This window comes from Taudactylus pleione, unplaced genomic scaffold (genome assembly GCF_031769625.1).
Source record: "Taudactylus pleione unplaced genomic scaffold, aTauple2 ptg000086l, whole genome shotgun sequence".
NCBI classification, from domain to species: Eukaryota; Metazoa; Chordata; class Amphibia; order Anura; family Myobatrachidae; genus Taudactylus; species Taudactylus pleione.
In genome coordinates this window covers 6204622-6224065 of record NW_028284488.1, presented here as the reverse complement: position 1 = coordinate 6224065, position 19444 = coordinate 6204622, and the positions used below count along the sequence as shown (strand labels likewise).

Below are 19444 nucleotides of genomic sequence, written 5' to 3'. Positions count from 1 at the left end.
ACATAAGGACGCCTACTTTACCTACATGCACATACATAATGTTTAGCAAGACTGCGAAAACATTGGTACAATAGAGTAACATCGGACCCATACACAAGGCAGGTCAGACCTTACTCAGGAATTGCTCACTTCAGCGCACGCTATGAGGCCTCAGATTGCGTATGGTATCGCAGTGGATAATTTATGCACGCCTATGTAACAGTGTTGAAACGCACTGGCGCGCCTGCGTTCGGCTTGACCGCACCCCCATCACCACCCACAAACGGCACTTCCTGTCAATCATTTTGCGATGGGTCTGCGTAGTCACTGAAATCACAAGTCCGATCGAAATGACTGGTTCGCGCATGGGCAGAAAGCAACAAATCGACTGATTGTGTAAGTATAAGCAACTGCGTTCCTTACTGAATGAGGCCCTGAGAGATTTAGCATACGCCACGCCTCCTATCATAATCCTAAAGCACCTGCTCCTGTTACTTGCAAGAGAAGGGGTCATATGTGTAACTTATACAGAGTTGTTCGCATTTTACATCTGCGGAGTCTCCAAACAGCAAAATGAAACTCTTAGCTTGCGGCTGACTCTGAATGAGGTCCAGTATGTGTATTTATATACAGTTTATTTTACAGTATAACTATTTTTGGTGACATTACACAAAAGCGAATCCTAGTTTTCCAACATTCAAGAACATATGTATCAAAGCTTGATGTGAGATAAAATTGTGAAATATATATCACCAACCAATCAACTCCAAACTTTAATTTCTTTAACACAGCCTGAAAAATGTAAGTTAGAAGCTCCTAACTAGTGGTATATGAGCTACAACCTAAAAGTGAAAATAAACTAAATATTTATGTGGCTTTTCTAAAAAATAAAAATACCAAAAAAGAACGTTAAATGTAATTAGTGTGCAATGTATTATTCATTTGTACAGTATTATTCAATGTACCGCTATAAGAAACATGGAAATCCCTTTGCATATCTTACAGTATCAGATGGTATTGACATAATTTCTCAGATGTATTGTCTAATTGGGCTGTAGATACCTGTCAGTGTTGTGATCCCAGTGCAAAGTGTCTTATTTAGCCATCGACCTCACCTCCATTAGAGAGACATAGGCTCCCAATGTTAATGTGTCCTGTTCTTCTGTGTTCATACCTAAAGGAAAACAACATGAGTAAAATGTAAATTCTACAAACGTTTCAGACTGGGGGTAAATTTACTAAAGGTCGATTTAGATAAATGTAAAATCGGTCAACATCGACGGGCTTTCCAACTGCAAAATCTGCATATTTATCATCAATAGGGTTTCAACTTCAAATTAAGTTGGAACCCTAGAAGCGATAATATGCGTATTTTGCAGTCAGAAAGATTTTAAAATCGACCTTTACTAAATTTACCCCAAGTCTGAATCTGTATAGATCTGTGTAGATCTGTTGTACAGATTCAGAAGCACACAGATATACAAGTGTTGCATATCAAATAATCAATACAGTGGTTTTGTTGCATTGCATTGTGACACACATTTGAGCTAAAAAGAGGCTACACTGCTCTGCACAGCTCACTGGAGCCAGGCATCTCGTGCCGAATAGCGCACTGAGAATAGGTGTATGAGGACACATTTGTACATGTTGATCTCTCTGGAAATAAAGCTGAACCTGATAACAGTTCTGAAGTGCTAACGATAGGTTCTCAGTAATCAGAATGGTTGTACAGGTTGAGTCTCCCATATCCAAAATGCTTGGGACCAGGGGTATTTCTGTATTTTGGAATATTTGCATACCATAATGAGGTATCTTGAGAATGGGACCCAAATCTAAACACATAATGCATTTATGGGTTATATACACCTTATACACACAGCCTGCAGGTCATTTTATACAATATTTTTAATAATTTTGTGAATAAAAAAAAAGTTTGTGTACATACATGAAATTCATTTATGTTTCATATACACAGAGCCTGAAGGTTATATATACTGTATTTTAATAATTTCATGCTTTAAACAAAGTTTGTGTACATTGAACCATCAGAAAGCAAAGTTTTCACTTTCTCAGTCATGCTAAAAATATTCCGTATTTTGGAATATTCCATATTTCGGAATATTTGGATATGGGAGACTCAACCTGTAATAAATTAATTGCACTGGAAAATTCACTGTTGTAAGTATTGGATAGAGGGAACAAGTACAGGTACGTTAGAACACTAGCAGGCAATAAATGATAGTTTAAAAAATTCTAGAAGGTGGCGATGACTGTACCATTCTGATTAAAGGACGCCATCTTCTGGGGTATTTTGGCGGCAGCTCCCCTTTCCTACATAGGGGGGAGTGCAAGCTCCACAGGCAGTCGATGAAGCGGGAGCCTTTTCACTCAGACAAATACCCCCTGTAGAGAAAGAGTCCAGGACTGTCTTTTTGGCAAGGAGGTCTGAATACGCCATTCCTCCCCAGTTCTGTGCCCCCTGCTCAATAGGTTGTACTGCTACTAGGACACAGGATTCTCTCCTCTGCAGCTGCTGAGACTCAACTTTTACAGGAAGGCTAAGTATACATTGTTGCTGCTTTACAATTAATTTGTCCCTGCTTCAGGTTGTACCACAGTTTACCCTGCAGACACCTGCTGGTGATTATAGCTCAGTTCTCAGTTTACGCTGTGTACCAGTAGCCTGCCTGTAATTATAGCACAGTTTATTCTGCATTCCAGTAACTTGATGGGATTGATAGACCGACGGCTGTTTAGCCGCTGGTTCAAATCCTTACTACAGCAGCCCGACAGGACGACATCCTGACGGCAGCTGGTAAGTTCCCTAACCCTCCCTTCCCCCCCTAACCCTCCCTTAGTGGATGTGGTATGGGCTCTTTGTCTGTATTTGGATAGAACTTCTTTGGTTTGTCACACAGATTCTTTGCTTGTGCTGTATGACGCCAATGAATAAGGTTGGCCTGTTGGCATCACTTGGTGGATTTGTTCAGTAAAAATCCAGGCTTCTTCCAGTTTGGTCAGCTTGTTCCAGAACAGTTGTCTGTGCACTGTATCAGGGTGATGCTTCTGTGGAGCAGCTGTGTCAGGTAAATACCTGGTCCTCTGTCCATAGGTTCAACATTTTTTATTGGTTCAGGTGTTCGTATACAAGGATGTTGGTTTTGGACGTAAAGTTTTTAGAACATCCCATAGTGAGCAGTGTCCCCCAGATCGCAACACTGAGAAAATTGGATGTTTGTACATACTGTTAAATTTGTTTCTCTAAATCCATCTGGGGAACACAGAGTTCCCACCCAATGCTTATTTTTGTTTTGAGGTTTAGATACTGCTGAAGACCAGGGGATGCAGGGTGTAGGAGCCTGTCTTTATATTGTTGTATATTAAGTGCCAGCATCTTCGAACCAGTCAAGCAACCCATGGTGAGCAGTGTCCCCCAGATGGATTCAGAGAAAAAAAAAAATAAAGGTAAAGAGAAAAAAATATGAGATATGGTAAGAACTTACCCTTGTTATCTCTATTTCTACGAAGTCCATAGGGTTCCACAGGATACCTTGGGGTATAGGTGTGACGTCAGTCGCAGGGCACCAAAGAGTTAAGCTTTCAGCCTCCCAGGATGCACTAGGTCCCCCTCCTATACCCCGCCCCCGGGCCAAGGCACCTCAGTTAGTTACCAAGCCATAGGCCGGAGGAGGAGAAGGAAGAGAGAGAACAAAGATCTGGACACATACAAGAATCACATTCTCACCAGAGGGAGACGGAAAACCGGTGACCAGAGCAAAGCCCATCTGCAGCACAGGTGCGACAGGGCGGGAGTCCTGTGGAACCCTATGGACTTCGTAGAAATAGAGATAACAAGGGTAAGTTCTTACCATATCTCATATTTTCTACTTCAGGGTCCATAGGGTATCCACAGGATACCTTGGGGATGTCCCAAAGCAGTATCCTTTAAGGGTGGGGACGCTCCTGTGCAGAAAGGAGAATCCGCCGCCCGAAGGAAGCATCCTGAGAGGCGAAGGTGTCAAACCTGTAATACCTCACGAAGGTATGGACAGAAGACCACGTAGCAGCCTTGCAGATCTGAACTGCCGAGGCACCACGTCGAGCTGCCCACGAAGGACCCACAGACCTAGTGGAATGAGCCTTCAGAGAAGGAGGGACCGGTAGGCCTTCATGAAGATAAGCTTCAGAAATAGCCATACGGATCCAGGCTGCCAAAGTTTGCTTTGAAGCAGGCCAACCCTTTTTACAGAAGCCATAGAGGACAACAAAGCGTCCGACTTCCTAAACAAAGAAGTGCGGTCAACATAAGTCCTTAAGGCCCGCACAACATCCAAAGAGGCCTCACCCACGGAAAGACCCGGTGAGTTAAAGGCCGGAACAACTATTTCCTCGTTAACATGAAACTGGGAAACAACTTTGGGAAGAAACTCGGGCCGAGTGCGGAGCACTGCCCTGTTCCCATGAAAAACCAAGAAAGGGGGTCTACAAGAAAGAGCCCCTAACTCAGAAACACGTCTGGCTGAAGCAACGGCCAGAAGGAAAACAGTCTTAGCTGTTAGCCATTTAATATCCACTGAGCCCAGTGGTTCAAACGGCGGTCCTTGGAGAGCCCTCAGGACCACAGCCAAATCCCAAGGCGCCACAGGTGGAACAAAGGGCGGCTGAATACGGAGAACACCTTGCATAAAGGTGCGCACATCCGGGATTGTAGCAATCCTACGGTGAAACCAGACAGATAGGGCCGAAACCTGTACCTTCAAAGAAGCAAGGCGAAGCCCATGATCTAGTCCCGCTTGCAGGAAGGCGAGAATCCGAGACAGACGAAACTCCCGCGGTGCATAACCTCTCGGTCGACACCACTGGAAGAACGTATGCCACACGCGATGGTATATCCTCGCGGAAGACGGTTTCCGAGCTCGTAACATGGTACGCACCACAGAGCTGGAAAACCCCCAGGACCTCAGCATGGCCGTCTCAACAGCCACGCCGCCAAAGACAGCCGAGTCAGGTCCGGGTGAAGACAAGGACCCTGAGACAGAAGGTCCGGTCGTAGCGGCAACCGCAGAGGACTGTCCACGGACAGACCCTGAAGGTCTGAGAACCAGTGCCGTCTGGGCCACGCGGGAGCTATCAACAGGAGCGTCCCTCCTTCCTGTTTGAATTTCCGGATTACCCGTGGAAGAAGGGAGACCGGAGGGAACAGGTATGCGAACCTGAACGTCCACCGGACGGACAGAGCATCCACCAGAGACGCCCCTTCGTCTCTTGTGCGAGACCCGTACACCGGCAACTTGTTGTTGTGCCGGGACGCCATGAGGTCGATTTCTGGAAGACCCCACCTGTCCACCAGTAGTTGAAAAACGTCCGGGTGCAGGGACCATTCCCCTGGATGAACGTCCTGGCGACTTAGAAAGTCCGCCTCCCAATTTAGCACTCCCGGGATGAAGACCGCTGATATGGCCGGAAGATTGCGCTCCGCCCAAACCAGGATCCGAGAGACCTCTACGAGAGCCGCCCGACTGCGAGTTCCTCCTTGCCTGTTTATGTAGGCCACGGTGGTAGCATTGTCCGACTGGACCTGCACCGGGTGACCCTGGAGAAACCGCTGTGCCTGCAGGAGAGCATTGAAGACCGCACGGAGTTCCAAGATATTTATTGGAAGCTCCGCTTCTGTCGGTGTCCACCTGCCCTGGAACAAGTGTGGACCCGAAACTGCTCCCCAGCCCCGAAGACTGGCGTCCGTTGTCAACAGGACCCAATTTGGAACCCAGAACGGACGTCCCTTGTTGAGGTGGGTCGTCTTTAACCACCACGCAAGGGACAGGCGAACCTCCGGGGTGAGCACAATCGTCTGGAACTTCAGAGACTGAGGCAGCCCGTTCCACTTGGACAGGATCAGGTGCTGCAGAGGTCTGGAGTGAAACTGGGCGTATTCCACCATGTCGAACACCGACACCATGGAGCCCAGTAACCTCATCGCCGAGTGTAAGGACACCCGGCGGCTGTGCAGACAACTGCGCACCCTTGACTGTAAAGCAGAGATCTTGTCCTCCGTCACGAAGATCCTTTGCTGTCCCGAGTCCAATAAGGCTCCAAGATGCAGAATCCTCCGAGACGGGATTAGAGTGGACTTCTGCCAGTTGATTAGCCAGCCGTGCCGTTGCAGCAGTGCAATGGTCAGGTCCAAGTGGTGTAACAGGAGCTCTGGAGATCCTGCCACCAATAACAGGTCGTCCAAGTACGGCAACATGCGGACTCCTTGCAGCCGCAGAGAAGCCGCCATGACCGCCATAGCGTCCTGTATGTCCAATGACACCATGTAGTCCCCAGGTTCCAGCGCCAGAATGATGGACCGTAGGGTCTCCATCCGAAACTTCGGGACCCGCAAAGACTTGTTGAGTGCTTTGAAGTTGAGAATCGGACGATATGACCCATTGGGTTTCTGTACCAAAAATAGATTTGAATAGAAACCCTGGCCCCTCTGGGAGAATGGAACAGGCACTATAACTCCAGCCTGGAGCATAGTGTGCAATACCTTCCGCAGCTCCGTAGCCTTGTTCCGGTCTGATGGTAGACCCGTGGTGAAGAATCGAGCCGGGGGTCTGTGCCGGAAGGAGAGGGCGTACCCGTGAGAGACCACCTCCAGAACCCAAGTGTCTGTCGTAGTGAACGACCAACACCGGGAGAACTGCAGCAGGCGGCCTCCCACCCTGGGATCCCCCAAGGGGAGACCCGGACCGTCAGGCCGCAGGCTTGTCATCTGGCTTGGGGGCCGGACGTCTGGTACTCCATGCCTGTTTCCGGGGCTTGACCGATTTCTTAGGGCCAGCCTGTCGAGGAAACGACTGTGGTTTGGGCCTGCCCTGGGCCCTAGATGACCGAAAGGACGATGGTCCAGAACCAGAAGGAGCAGCGGCCGACGGGAGACAAGCAGATTTGGCTGCCGCCAGCGTGGCCACAATCTTATCCAGATCCGGACCGAAGAGAACTTCTCCGGTAAACGGCAACGCTTCCAGACCTTTCTTGGATCTGCGTCCGCCTTCCAGGATCGCAGCCACAAGGTGCGACGAGCAGCTACCGCTGCTGAAGAAATTCTAGACACCAGAGTACTAATGTCTAGAGCCGCCTCGTAAATGTAGGTGGCCGAATCACGGAGATTGCCAATCAACTCCGCCTGTTCGGCCGGACAGTCGGATTCAAAAGAAGCCTCTAATGAATCCGCCCAGCGCTCCATCGCTCTGGCAACCCAGCAAATGGCCATAGCCGGCCGTGCTGCCCCCCCTGCAAGGGAATAAGCGGACTTCAGGCAGATTTCTACCTTGCGGTCCGTAGCATCCTTAAGGGAGGACATGGATGGCATCGGCAATGTGGCACTACGGACAAGACGGGTCACGTGAGAATCCACCTGTGGAGGGGATTCACACTTAGCAAAATAATTATCCGCGAACGGATAAGCCACCGCCAGGCGTCTCTGCGGCTGGTATCTTTTGCCAGGTTGTTTCCACGCCTCCTCTAAATGGTCCACCAACTGACCCGAAAGAGGAAAGACTGTGGCATCGCCCTTCACATCTTTGAAAAAGGCATACTTAGATTTAGCCGCTGGGGGAACTTCGTCCTCAATCACCAAGGCTGTGCGGACCGCCCGAATAAGTCCAGGAATATATACTTTGGACTTAGCATCAGCGTCCTTAGTATGGAAAGGTTCCTGATCGTAAGGATCCAGAATCTCCCCATCATCAGACGTCCCTTCGTCATCCTCATAAGGAGCGGACAGAGACGCCACCGGCCTTTTATGAGGCCGCATCACAGACTCCCCTTGCAACACATCCGACAAGTGCTGTACAGAACTCGTCAGGGAGTTAACCCACGCTGGCTCCTGAGAACCCGGGAGCGGGGAAATAGGGAGACTGTGGGGTACCACCAATTGTCGTGGGAACCCCTGCATGGGTGACGACACCACAGACTGCTGGGACAAACCCATCGGAGTAAACGCGGGCTGCGGAGCTAACTGGCCCACTAAAGCTGTTAACGCCTGAGCGAAACAAGCCCAGGGCGGCTCCTGTACCGGTGCTGTAACCGTAATAGGCCGCGCCATGGACAAACACTGCCGGCAAAGGCCCTCCGCGCTACCCTCCCCCTCCGCTAACGGTACTTTGCACGTGGTACACTGTAGCCGGAGGGGAAAATCACTTTCAGACATGATGGCACCATGTATGTGACCTCTCTCACCAATTAAGTATTAAATAGGCGAGAGACTACCCTGCAGCACCGCACCGCAAGGGCTTTAGCAGAAAGAACAGGGACAGTAATAAAGCTGACAGTTTAGAGAAGAAAAGTTACAGGCAGCGCTAGCACAGTCACATACAATGCAGAGAAATAACAATTCCTGCACTAACAGCGCTGATCACTCAACTACACAGACACAGGGCCTGGTAGGACACAGCGCTGCATACACAGACCTGAGCCACAGCGGAGGAGAGGTATGCGGGGGGACCCAGACCACGATGCTTCCTTCCAGACTTCCAGCAGCGTTCACCATGCGTTGCAGAGAAGATGGCCGCCGAGGAGCAGAGAGAAGCTGGCCTGGGGGAGGAGCGCTGACACAGGACCAGTCAGCACAGTGCAGAGAGGGCTGTGTGCAGCGGGGGAGGCGCCGGCTGTGAGACAGGGAAGGCGCGCTCCCCTGGCATGCATTTAACCCCTGGGACGCCGCAGCGCTACCGCTCTGCTGCGGTCCGCTGTCCCAGGGGGTAGTGGAAGCGCAGGTTGGTCGCCTGGCTCCACGCTGCAGCCAGTCCCCAGGGAGCCCCCTGCCTGGGGACTTAGGACCATGTGATCAGCGGGGACCCACCGCGGGACCCCGCTGCTTACCTCTGTCCCCCTTGAATCCGGCCATGGTCCGGAGCATCTGGGGTCACCGCTAGCTGTGACCCCAGACGCCCACCAGCATCCCCGGATCAGTACCGGCGTTCTGGTACCGGCGGGGTGTAGGGAAGACAGCATGGACGTCAGGACTGACTGTCCATGCTGTTCATCCAGATGTGCAGCCACAGCTGCATGAAGAAAAAGCTTCAGGGGCTCTTCTAGCCCCCACTCCAACAGGTGCACCCGACTCCGGCCGGGCACCAAACTAAACTGAGGTGCCTTGGCCCGGGAGCGGGGTATAGGAGGGGGACCTAGTGCATCCTGGGAGGCTGAAAGCTTAACTCTTTGGTGCCCTGCGACTGACGTCACACCTATACCCCAAGGTATCCTGTGGATACCCTATGGACCCTGAAGTAGAAATATAAAATTCTCATCTCTCATACTCTTGATTACACTTTATTTTTTTTTTTAACTCTTGGACTGCAGGCATTGGCGAGACTGCCCAATGTTTTAAAGTAGCAGTCATTTAAAAAGGTAAAAGCAGGTTGATTTTGCCTTTTAAATGACTGCTACTTTAAAACACCGGGCATTCTCGTACGAGACTCGCTGATGCCTGCAGTTCGCAGGCTATTACATATATGCAATAGTGTTGCAATTAAAGACTTTTATGCCATAGCTTTAAAACGTATTCAAGAAATAATGGGTTGTTCAGAAACAAGATGGTAAGTACAGTGCATCCGGAAAGTATTCACAGCACTTCACTTTTTCCATATTTTGGTATGTTACAGACTTATTCCAAAATGGAATAAATTAATTTTTGTCCTCAAAATTCTACACACAATACCCCATAATGACAACGTTTAAAAAGTTTTTTTGAGATTTCTGCAAATTTAAAACCTGAATGGCTTTGCTGAAGCCAGAAAGGCTTTACTGGATCCCTATTGGAGGTAATGGGGACCGTACCACTATGCCATCTATAGATAGCGTAAGCAGTAGTCAAACTGCTGTTTGCTAAATGATGAACAAATGTCATTACCACTATAGAGTATGCTAAGAGAGTTATTACTCATTCTTAAATGGAGAACTTAGTGTTCTGCTCCGGTAATGCAATCTACATTACCATAACAGTGTCTACACTCTTGATGCTTGATAAGTAAGCTCCCCATCAAGCAAACTCCCCAAATGGGGTCATCACAGGCAGTTACCCCATTATTATATAGGTAAATACAAAAATAAGTCCTTTTACCAGTGTAAAACAGACATTTTCACCAACAAAAGGTCTTTTAATCCTTTGATAAATCAGCCCATGCTCTATACCTAAAATAGCTTCTTAAGGTTGGACCACTGCCCATGGGACACTGCAGTATACTTGACACTCAGGGTAAAATTTGCCAGCTGGCCCCTGCCCCACTACACTCTAAATGGGATGACTGAGATATGTAGCACAGCATATGGTATGGGCATGTATCATGTGGGTACATGTTTACATAGGTTAACAAAAAATATATATCTACTTATACAATAAAAACGAAAACATACATGCCTTTTTAGCAGAAAACGGCTATTTTATTTGTATTTTGTAGGAACATGGAGGCCGAAACACTGACCTATGAACTAGTTCCTGGGCAACAGTATCTCCATAATCGTGAGACAGTAAGTTCACTCTTTGATCTCTCAGGTCAAGGTGACTGATCAGTGCTTCTACGATACTGGCCTGCTCAAAAATGGTATAGCGATGGAACCTCTGCAAAATAAATATTATTTTTGAAATTGTAAATGCAATACAGTACTCAAAACAGTCAAATAATTCTAACACTAATTAAATATAATCTATGTGATAGATATACCACTCTTAGGTGTGCGGTCACGCTCTGATATATACACGCCTGTTCAAGTTATTTAAATAGATCACCCTTGTACTGATCCTTTTTGGTGAAGACAGATGTCAGGTCTTTTGAGTTAGTTAGTAATACCTTGAGTTTCTTCTTGAATTTTTTCTGGCAGAAATGTGTATTTCTGTCAGTGAGACAGTGATGCATATTTTTGTCATTGAGGCAGTAATGTGCTGCTTTTCTGTGAGCACTAAGCAGTGTCTTTGTGAGAGATGTTATTGTTTACACTTATAGAGTGATACAGCTGTGGCTTTGTGATGAGGTTTTTATAACAGTGGGAAGTAGGTTAGGCGTGATGTGTGCGATCATTGGGAAATAATGCAAGGTCATGTGATAGCAGTGTGTCCAATCATGTTGGTAGTAGATAGATAGATGATTTTTTTCATAGACAATAACTATTTAACACAGATTTTCAACATGTAATTGAACCTACACTTATATTATAGTTGGTACTGCTTGGTGTTGTTACATGCACTATACAAATAAATCTTGATACTAAAATAAATTTGGATTCTGAAAACCACCAAGAACATTTCAGTATATACAACACCTTAGTAGGCTAAAGGTTAGAATTACTTACGGGCTTATCACTAAAACCAAACCCTATAAAGTCCAGAGCAATCACTCTTTGGAATCTTTGTGTTAAGCCTTCCCAGATCTGCAACAATAGAGAGAAAAAAAGACAAATGAAAACCCTGACAACCAATTACAGGTAGTATAATAAAATGCTACATTGCAGTCACACGATTGCAAATTTATACACAAATTAGCCTCTAATATTATGCAATGTGCATGGAGTTTGTAAAGTGAATTCATGTACCAAAGCAGTCCAAAAAATAATTATTCTCTTTTGCCTCCTGTCTCTTCAGTGTGCCTCCCTCTCTTACTCCATGAGCTAAAATAAATAAATGCCAAACCAGCCTGGTTTAGCATCTATCTCTGTTGCCCCTTTAAATCCATTGGTCAAAGCATCCAATTATCGGCAGCTAGACAAACCATCAGATAGTAAATAATCCCCCATTTCTCTCTCCTTTCTCCTCTTTTTCTTATCAGAACATGATTTTATTATATACATCATCCTATTCTTTAAACTTTACTATTGTACTTCTTGGGACGTCCTCGCTTTTTCTTGACTACAGTTTCTTTTCTTTCTGTATATCCCTGTGTGACTTTAACCTTTCTTCTATACTGTTATACATTTTTGGTTATGAATAATGTTGTGGTGTTGTTATTGGGTGATTTTCAAGAGTGTCTGTGTTTTCACTGTGAGGTGGTATGTGATGAGTAAATGTATGAAATAGACTGTGTGTTTGAAGACTGTATGGAATATATTTACTAATGGTCAATTTTGATAGTTTTAAAATAGATCAACATCGATGTTGGGTTCTAGGGCTAAATTACACATTTACTAATACTTATGTGATTTAACCCCAGAAACACAACATCGATGTTGATCGATTTTAAATCGACCTTTAGTAAACATACCCCTAAATAGAGTAAGGGGTAGTAACATTACTGGCACTGGAGGAGGGGTTGGTTCAGACCAACTCTCACTAAATTCCAAAGTAATGACATAATTATCATCACTCTTTAAGATTTAAGCTGCGTACACACTAGATGATATATTGGACAATTTGTCGTCTACATCATCCAGTCTGTACGCATTATTGCTCGCTCCCGTGAGTCGTTAGTCATATCTTCAGATCCGGCAGCAGAAATCCTGCTTCTGGATGTGGCGGTGGAAACATGTATCGGGCAGTCGCTGGGTACACACATCGTCTAGTGTGTACCTACCCAGTTTTAGATCTAGATGTGTCAAAACACCATATCAAGCTTATTCATCAATACAAGGCATGGGAAAATGACCACACTGCTGCTCAGCAAAATACCACAGATTTGCCACAAATCTTGGTTCAAGACAATATGGTCTTTCTGCCCACTACAGACCTTTTTGTACAGGTACAGAGAAAAGATGCAACTCTACAGGCTAGTCACCTGGCTCTGTGCATGAAGCCAGCTGTTATTTAATATTCTTTGACCAGCATTTGGAGAAAGCAATTATTGCAGAATATCTCACCTCACACAAACACCCTCTCTCCCCACACTGGTCAGTGCCAAACCCACTAATTTGCCTTCATCTTGCACAGTACATTCCAGTAATGCACTATGCAAGCTTTGTTACACCTCTGGTAACATAACACCTAACAATGATTAATGAAGACAAAATTACCTTATACCAGTCATAACTTGATGTCGGAAATCCATGTAAAAGAATCACCACATCGGAGCTCCCCACAGCTCCAAATGATTCTGGGGGGGAAAAAAACATGTATTTTAACACCAAGTTAGCATGCTAGATACCGTATTTCACTGCATCGTGGTAACATTATAATAGGGCCAATAAACAAAGCCTTAAATAGTACATAGTTTCTGGTAGCACAACATTGGGTTTAGGACAGAGCCAGAGAAATTTATTTTTTTAGGCATTCAGTTTTAAATTAGCTACCTGCATTTTCAAGTCTCTTTTACAACCCATATTAATTTTGTCCATTCATTTGTATTTAGAACCTATATTTTTAAATACTGTGTGTATGTCCAATATACCGTATAAGTCGTATTCAGACGAAAATACATTGTTACTAAGCAAAGGGTGCAGGTGCAATTTGTCTTTTGTATGCATGGAAAATATTGGCAGCTTTTCATGTAGCACAGAAATAGCGTGCAGCTGAACCTTTACACTGAAATGTAGTGATGAGCTAGAACATGTACCCTACTCAACTGCAATCTTTACCTGGCTCTGCCCCTACCCTTACAGTAACTCTAAATGAAATTCTTGAAGCCTTGAGAAATGGGGCAATCATTCCTTAAGCTCCAAACACACACAACGATTTTGTTACCAATGATTTTATGAACGATTTTCTGTCAGATAATCTGTCAGATTTTTTTAAAGTGTAATGAACGATTTTTTTGAACTACAAACGATTTTTGCATATTCCCTTAATGAAAATCGTTCAGTTGGTCAGTCTGACTGAACTACAAACGTGAAAGCACATGAACGATAATCGTTTATCGTTTTAACTCAGAAAGTGAACGATTTTTTCAACGATTGAACGATATCGTTAATCGTTCAAAAAAATCATTGCGTGTGTATGCACCTTTAGTAATGTTCTTCTGTAATTAGTCTAATCATATGAATACCAATACTTCATTCAAAACATCCACATTTAGTATGAGATAATGCAATGTATTTAATAATGACTGCGCTTGATCTTTTAAGAACCACATTCCTAACAAAGGTGAGCTTCCATGAGGGTCATACAGATCTGACAATATTATAAATATGCTCATCAGAACTAAAAATATTCAATAATGGTTTATGAAGTTATCAGGTACTTTGAACTAAATTGTAACCCCCCTCCCCCCCGCAACTTGAACCTGGTTAAAAATTACATAACTGGCTCCATTTATGTGCGGAGACAGATTATGGTACACGTGCTGAATTTTCTTTACCCAAATACTTATTATTAGAATTGCCTTGTTGGGGTCCCAGTTAGAACCAGTGATTTAAACTTAACACATTCCCCCTGTATCAGAGGTGACGTTGTAAATTAAAATATTTCTACATATTTTTATTAGGAGATGCCTGATCTGAATGACAGGAAAAAAAGGGGAATTACTGTAGGTAATAATCGCCTACTCTCCTGACAAATCCTGGAGACTCATAGATTTAAAGGAAGAACAATCTCCCGCATTAAAAATGGACAGCTCATCAACATACGCTTTCCCCTGTTCACTTGATTAACAAAACAGTGTGATGAAGGGGCATGAGAATAACATTTGTTCCATTATACACCTTACCAGGGCTGTTACTAGGATGGTGCTACATGTGCCAACGAACAGGGCACCACATGGGAGGGGGCGCTGTTAGGGTCTGTAAATGTTTTGCTTATAATCAATCTCACTTGTAGCTTCCTCTTCTTTTAACACTGGCATTTCCTGGATGCCCCTATCTACTCTTTGGCCGACTACCCCTCCATCTTCCAACCCCTGAGCACTTTCAGTCACATCCTCTTTTATTTAACTCGCAAATTTCAAAATAAATCATACCCAGGACTCAAACCTATCCCCTCTCACATGGCAGTCAGACACCTTACACATGGATCTAACTACCCCACAATTTCTGATGGCAGCACTAAACACAGCCACCGATTTCTGACCCCGGTGTTACCAGCACACCTTGAGTAGCCTTGCCGGTGAGTTCAGCTGCCTGCATAGGGTACATACACGGATCTCCCCGCTGCTGATATTTGCTGCATATACACTGCATGTAGCACTCTTTCTATACCTTCAGTCAGTAATCTATAAAACACTGCCGGCTCCAGGCTTGTGTATAGCTGTTCTGATGGATAAAGGGATCACACCCTTCAATCATCGTATGGGACAAATCAGATTTGTCATGGCCCTTCCCCATGAGGACATGCCCCTTTTTCGGGTGCACGTCTCATATCCCTATTTAAAAAATGGGGAAAGGGGTGGGGGGAGGGGTTCACGCCAGTGCACTTTCTGGCCCAGGGCACCAAAAAGTCTAGTTACGTCTCCGTACCTTACTCCTACACTTGATGATTATGTCATTAAGACATGCCTCTCTTTTTTTTTTTATCTGGACTCTGCATCTACTGGAAGGGTAAAAATAAAAGATGCATATGCTGTAGTTACTCAAGTTTTTCAAAATACTACAGATTCCAAAGTATAATGTGGGCCAGTATTATACAAACTTATGATTTAAAATCCACTACTATCACTTTCATTACAAAAATTCCATGCACAAAGCATTTCTCAGCAAGTTTGAAAGAGAATAGAAATACCTCTATAGAAGATCCGCTGCTCTTGGAATGTGAAAAATGCACCAGAAGACCTCCATGCAAAGAGTGCTGGGGAGAGATTGGGTGGAGGAATGTGCAGGTACACAGCAAGGAGAGGAATAGTGAGCAGCCCCACCTGAATCCACCATTCCTTCATCCTGCAGAATGACAACATGGAACAATACTAGGACAATACTCTCTACATTTTACACCACAATAATTATTCAACAGATACTACTTAACATGGTAAGTTAAAACATATGTAGTATTCCTTCTAGCACCCTGCACCTGTCACAACCCATGCAGTTCCTCTTTCCTGTCTGGGGTGTACTGTCCTGCTCTGGTGCTTCGAGCACACTCTGGTCTGTATCTAAGCAGTTTGTTGGATCAGCTTTGTGTGCTAGATGCACCAGAGCAGAAAGCGACACCCCAGGCAGGAAAGAGGAACTGCACAGGTTGTGACAGGTGCAAGGAGCTAGAATGACCACTACATATGCTAAGCTTAAAACACAATAGCTCATTTACCAAATTGTCCCAACAAATATTCTACTATCTAATCTAGGAATAGCAATTAGAAAGTTTATGCATTTGTTACAAGGCTACAATACACAAACAGGAGGACCCAGTGGTTCAACCTATGCACTGGATTATCTGATCTACATTCAGTTGGCCAAAGTGGGCAAATTAATTCAGCACTTGTTCAGGTACATGAGTGAATCATATGGGCCACAGAAAGTGTGGGCGGCTGGTGATGCAATGTCTATACAAATAATGGAATAAATCCCATTGGCCACGTATTAGAATTGCTAGTTGATATGGGGAACACACATTGCAGCATTGGGAATTTTATTGAAAACAAATACCTTGCATAATGTTTCCAAGTATCGTCACTGTGGGCCAGAGTAATGCTAGCCACACCTTCATTTCCTAGCTGGGTCTTTCTGACTCCTAGGGGTATATTTACTAAAGTGCGGGTTTTTAGAAGTGGAGATGTTGCCCATAGCAACCAATCAGATGCTAGGTATTATCTTCTAGAAGATGCTAGATAAATATTAAGTAGAATCTTATTGGTTGCTATGGGAAACAGCTCCACTTCTAAAAAACCTGCACTATAGTAAATATACCCCTTCTGCGTAGATCTAGGCAAATAAATAGCCCCAGCTTAGTGCCACCTACCCAGTAACAAATATCTGAGAATGTAACTCCAAAAAGGAGTGAGATAAGCTTGTAAAACTCCTGCTAACTAAAGGTGCCCACACACTAGGCAATATTTAACACGATCAGCCCGATTCCGACGCATCGGGACGACAGATCGTGTAAAATATGTCCTAATGGTGAGTCTCTACTCACAATTACGATGCCGATGCGCGTACCCACTGTTCGTACATCGCATCTTCAGATCTTATTACGATGCACTGGAATAGTATAGGATGCACGATAGATCGTTGGTCAATTTGGGTACTTTATAACACCAAATCGTGCCCACGACTGCAGGGGGAGAAATCATACACGATATCGGATCGTGACCTGAATGCCTAGTGTGTGGGCACCTTAAGCATACATCTCCTCATGAGCTACTTTGGGTGAAGGTCATCATTCTGAACCCACAGAGATAGCAATTTCTAATTTGTCCTACCACAGCGTTCAGGGTGCAGCTGCCTTAGTTTAATTTAATCAGCATTTCAAATCAAATGAAAAAACATATCTTCTGAATATAAGGGCTAGCCCATATCTTAAAGATGCCTTATTTAATATGGTCTTTGTTTTCTATAATTAAAATGAAATATTAAACGATCTATACATATAAAACCATTGTTGTTTTTTTTCTTAAAACACAATACTTACACTGTAATAATGTTTGTTATCATTTCTTTTCCATTTTTCCATAGGAAAATACTTTATGAAGCTCAAACTGATTCATGCTTAATATCAAGTAATACAGACTGCACCTATAAATGGCTGTAAGCAGCTTTTCTTGCCAGACAATTTAAGCTTATTAATAATACTGCTTACTCAGGACATCTGCTAGTAAACATCTCAAAATATGACTACATCAGCATATTTTTAAAACGAAGTTTACTTTTATTTTATCTAAATAAACTCTTTATGGTACTTTTATAAATATGTATCAATTTGACTTTATAAAATGCTGTATAAATTCAAACTGTAACATCCTGAGATGGCTAAAATATATGTGAAAATAATAAATGGAGATGATCAGATGCCAAATACACATGTAAAAAAATATTTTAAATATTAGCAAATATTATTAGGATGGCTTTTTGATGGGAACAGATGGCAAGGGGAAAAAGTATGTTAACTATAAAATTGGTGCCATCATATTTGTAATAAAGACAACATTCATGTTATTTAAGATACATTTACAGATATCCAATAATTCCCTGTAAGCTTAGTACAGAATAAAGTAACCTGTAAATCCCTGTGCCCTATATATTATGCAGTATGTACCCCGTTTTCTCTCATCCAAGCAATGACAAGCAGCTAAACACAGCACAGATGTGAACAAGTCATAAATGGAATTATTTGCTTGGTTACATTTGTGATACAGTATTGTTACCAAGTGTCTGTAATTTCTAGGTAGAATACCAGATTTCTAAGATTTGTCTGTGGAGATGTCAGATTTTCATAGGACATTTTGATTTTATGTCAAATGCTGTTTTAATTCTCTGGGCTTCATGAGTTAAAAGCGCCCATTATGGCAACAGCCTCATGTGCCGCCCAAGCGCCGTCCTTCAGTATGTAATAGCTACGTCACGCAGCCAGGCGGCCAATCAGGAGCCAAAGTGGGCGTAACGCACATGGCTAGGGCGCCGGGTCCATGTGAGAGCACCAGTAGTGCGGGAGAACAACAGCCGGCGGCGGTCACCCCTACACTACTTCCCCCGGGGTCACTGTGCCGGCTCTGTGTTCTGATAGTGTTTTTCACATTTTGAGGTTAGCTATACTAAAGCATTTATTATGGTTTTTGGCAAAAAAAAAATTAAAAATAAAATTTTGTAGTTTTATTAAAAATTCTGTAATTTATTGCTGATTGAAATCCATCGCCAAAGTATCAAATGAATATCTTACTTAGTCTTTGAGAAATTCAAATTCAAAGAGCATTCCGGACAAAGGGACTAAGCAAATTATATATATTTATAAATATTGGCAACAATGGATTCATTCACATAGTACACCACGTCATAGTATTCAAGTGTCCTTGTATTGAACAAAAGCCAAAGTGCTTTGTGCCTATACAGCTTTTCCACAGATAAATTGCTTGGTAACAGTTCTCGTCGTCTTTGTGATGGGCTTTTTTCTCAATATCCATAATAAGAGCAGATGGTAAGGTCTACTTAGTATGAGCATTAAAAGTTCAGTCATAATTTCAGAACATCCTTTATAGCAGACAAGGCATTCATATGCCATAATGGGGATGTAGTCAGTATCCCAACCATCAGAATGGCGACTGTCACAACACCGACAGCGGCATCCCGATGGTCACAGTAAGTATTAGGGTTAGGTATAGGGTTAGGCTGCGGGAGGGAAGGGGTAGGCTGCGGGAGTGGTGGGTTAGGATTAGGGATACGTTTTGGGTTAAAATACTTACCAAAATCCGTTGGTGTTTTGGCCATCGAGAAGCCTCTGTCAGTATTCTGACCCCGTGTACCCAACCCACCATAGTGTTTATGAACCATGATCATAGTAAAATGCTTCCTTGGTGTTACCTTGACATAACCTCTGAATGAAATATAAGAAGTCATTAAAGAGTACTTGCTAGAAAACATCTTATTACACTGTAACTGTGCCATTTGGATACTTCATTTCTACCTAAACAATCCAATG

General features: G+C 44.0%; 1 protein-coding gene across 2 annotated transcripts in view; it reads right to left on the bottom strand.

Annotated features, from left to right (window-relative positions):
• MEST (mesoderm specific transcript) overlaps positions 1–19444 on the bottom strand; it is a 59722-nt gene that overhangs the window by 32804 nt on the left and 7474 nt on the right. For both annotated transcript variants that reach the window (XM_088468688.1, XM_088468687.1), the window contains exons 2-6: positions 15602–15756; positions 12967–13046; positions 11317–11394; positions 10452–10588; positions 1095–1153 (exon numbers count right to left, since the gene is read on the bottom strand). In XM_088468688.1, the coding sequence (XP_088324814.1) occupies positions 1095–1153; positions 10452–10588; positions 11317–11394; positions 12967–13046; positions 15602–15756 (509 nt within the window). The remainder of the gene's footprint in view (positions 1–1094; positions 1154–10451; positions 10589–11316; positions 11395–12966; positions 13047–15601; positions 15757–19444) is intronic.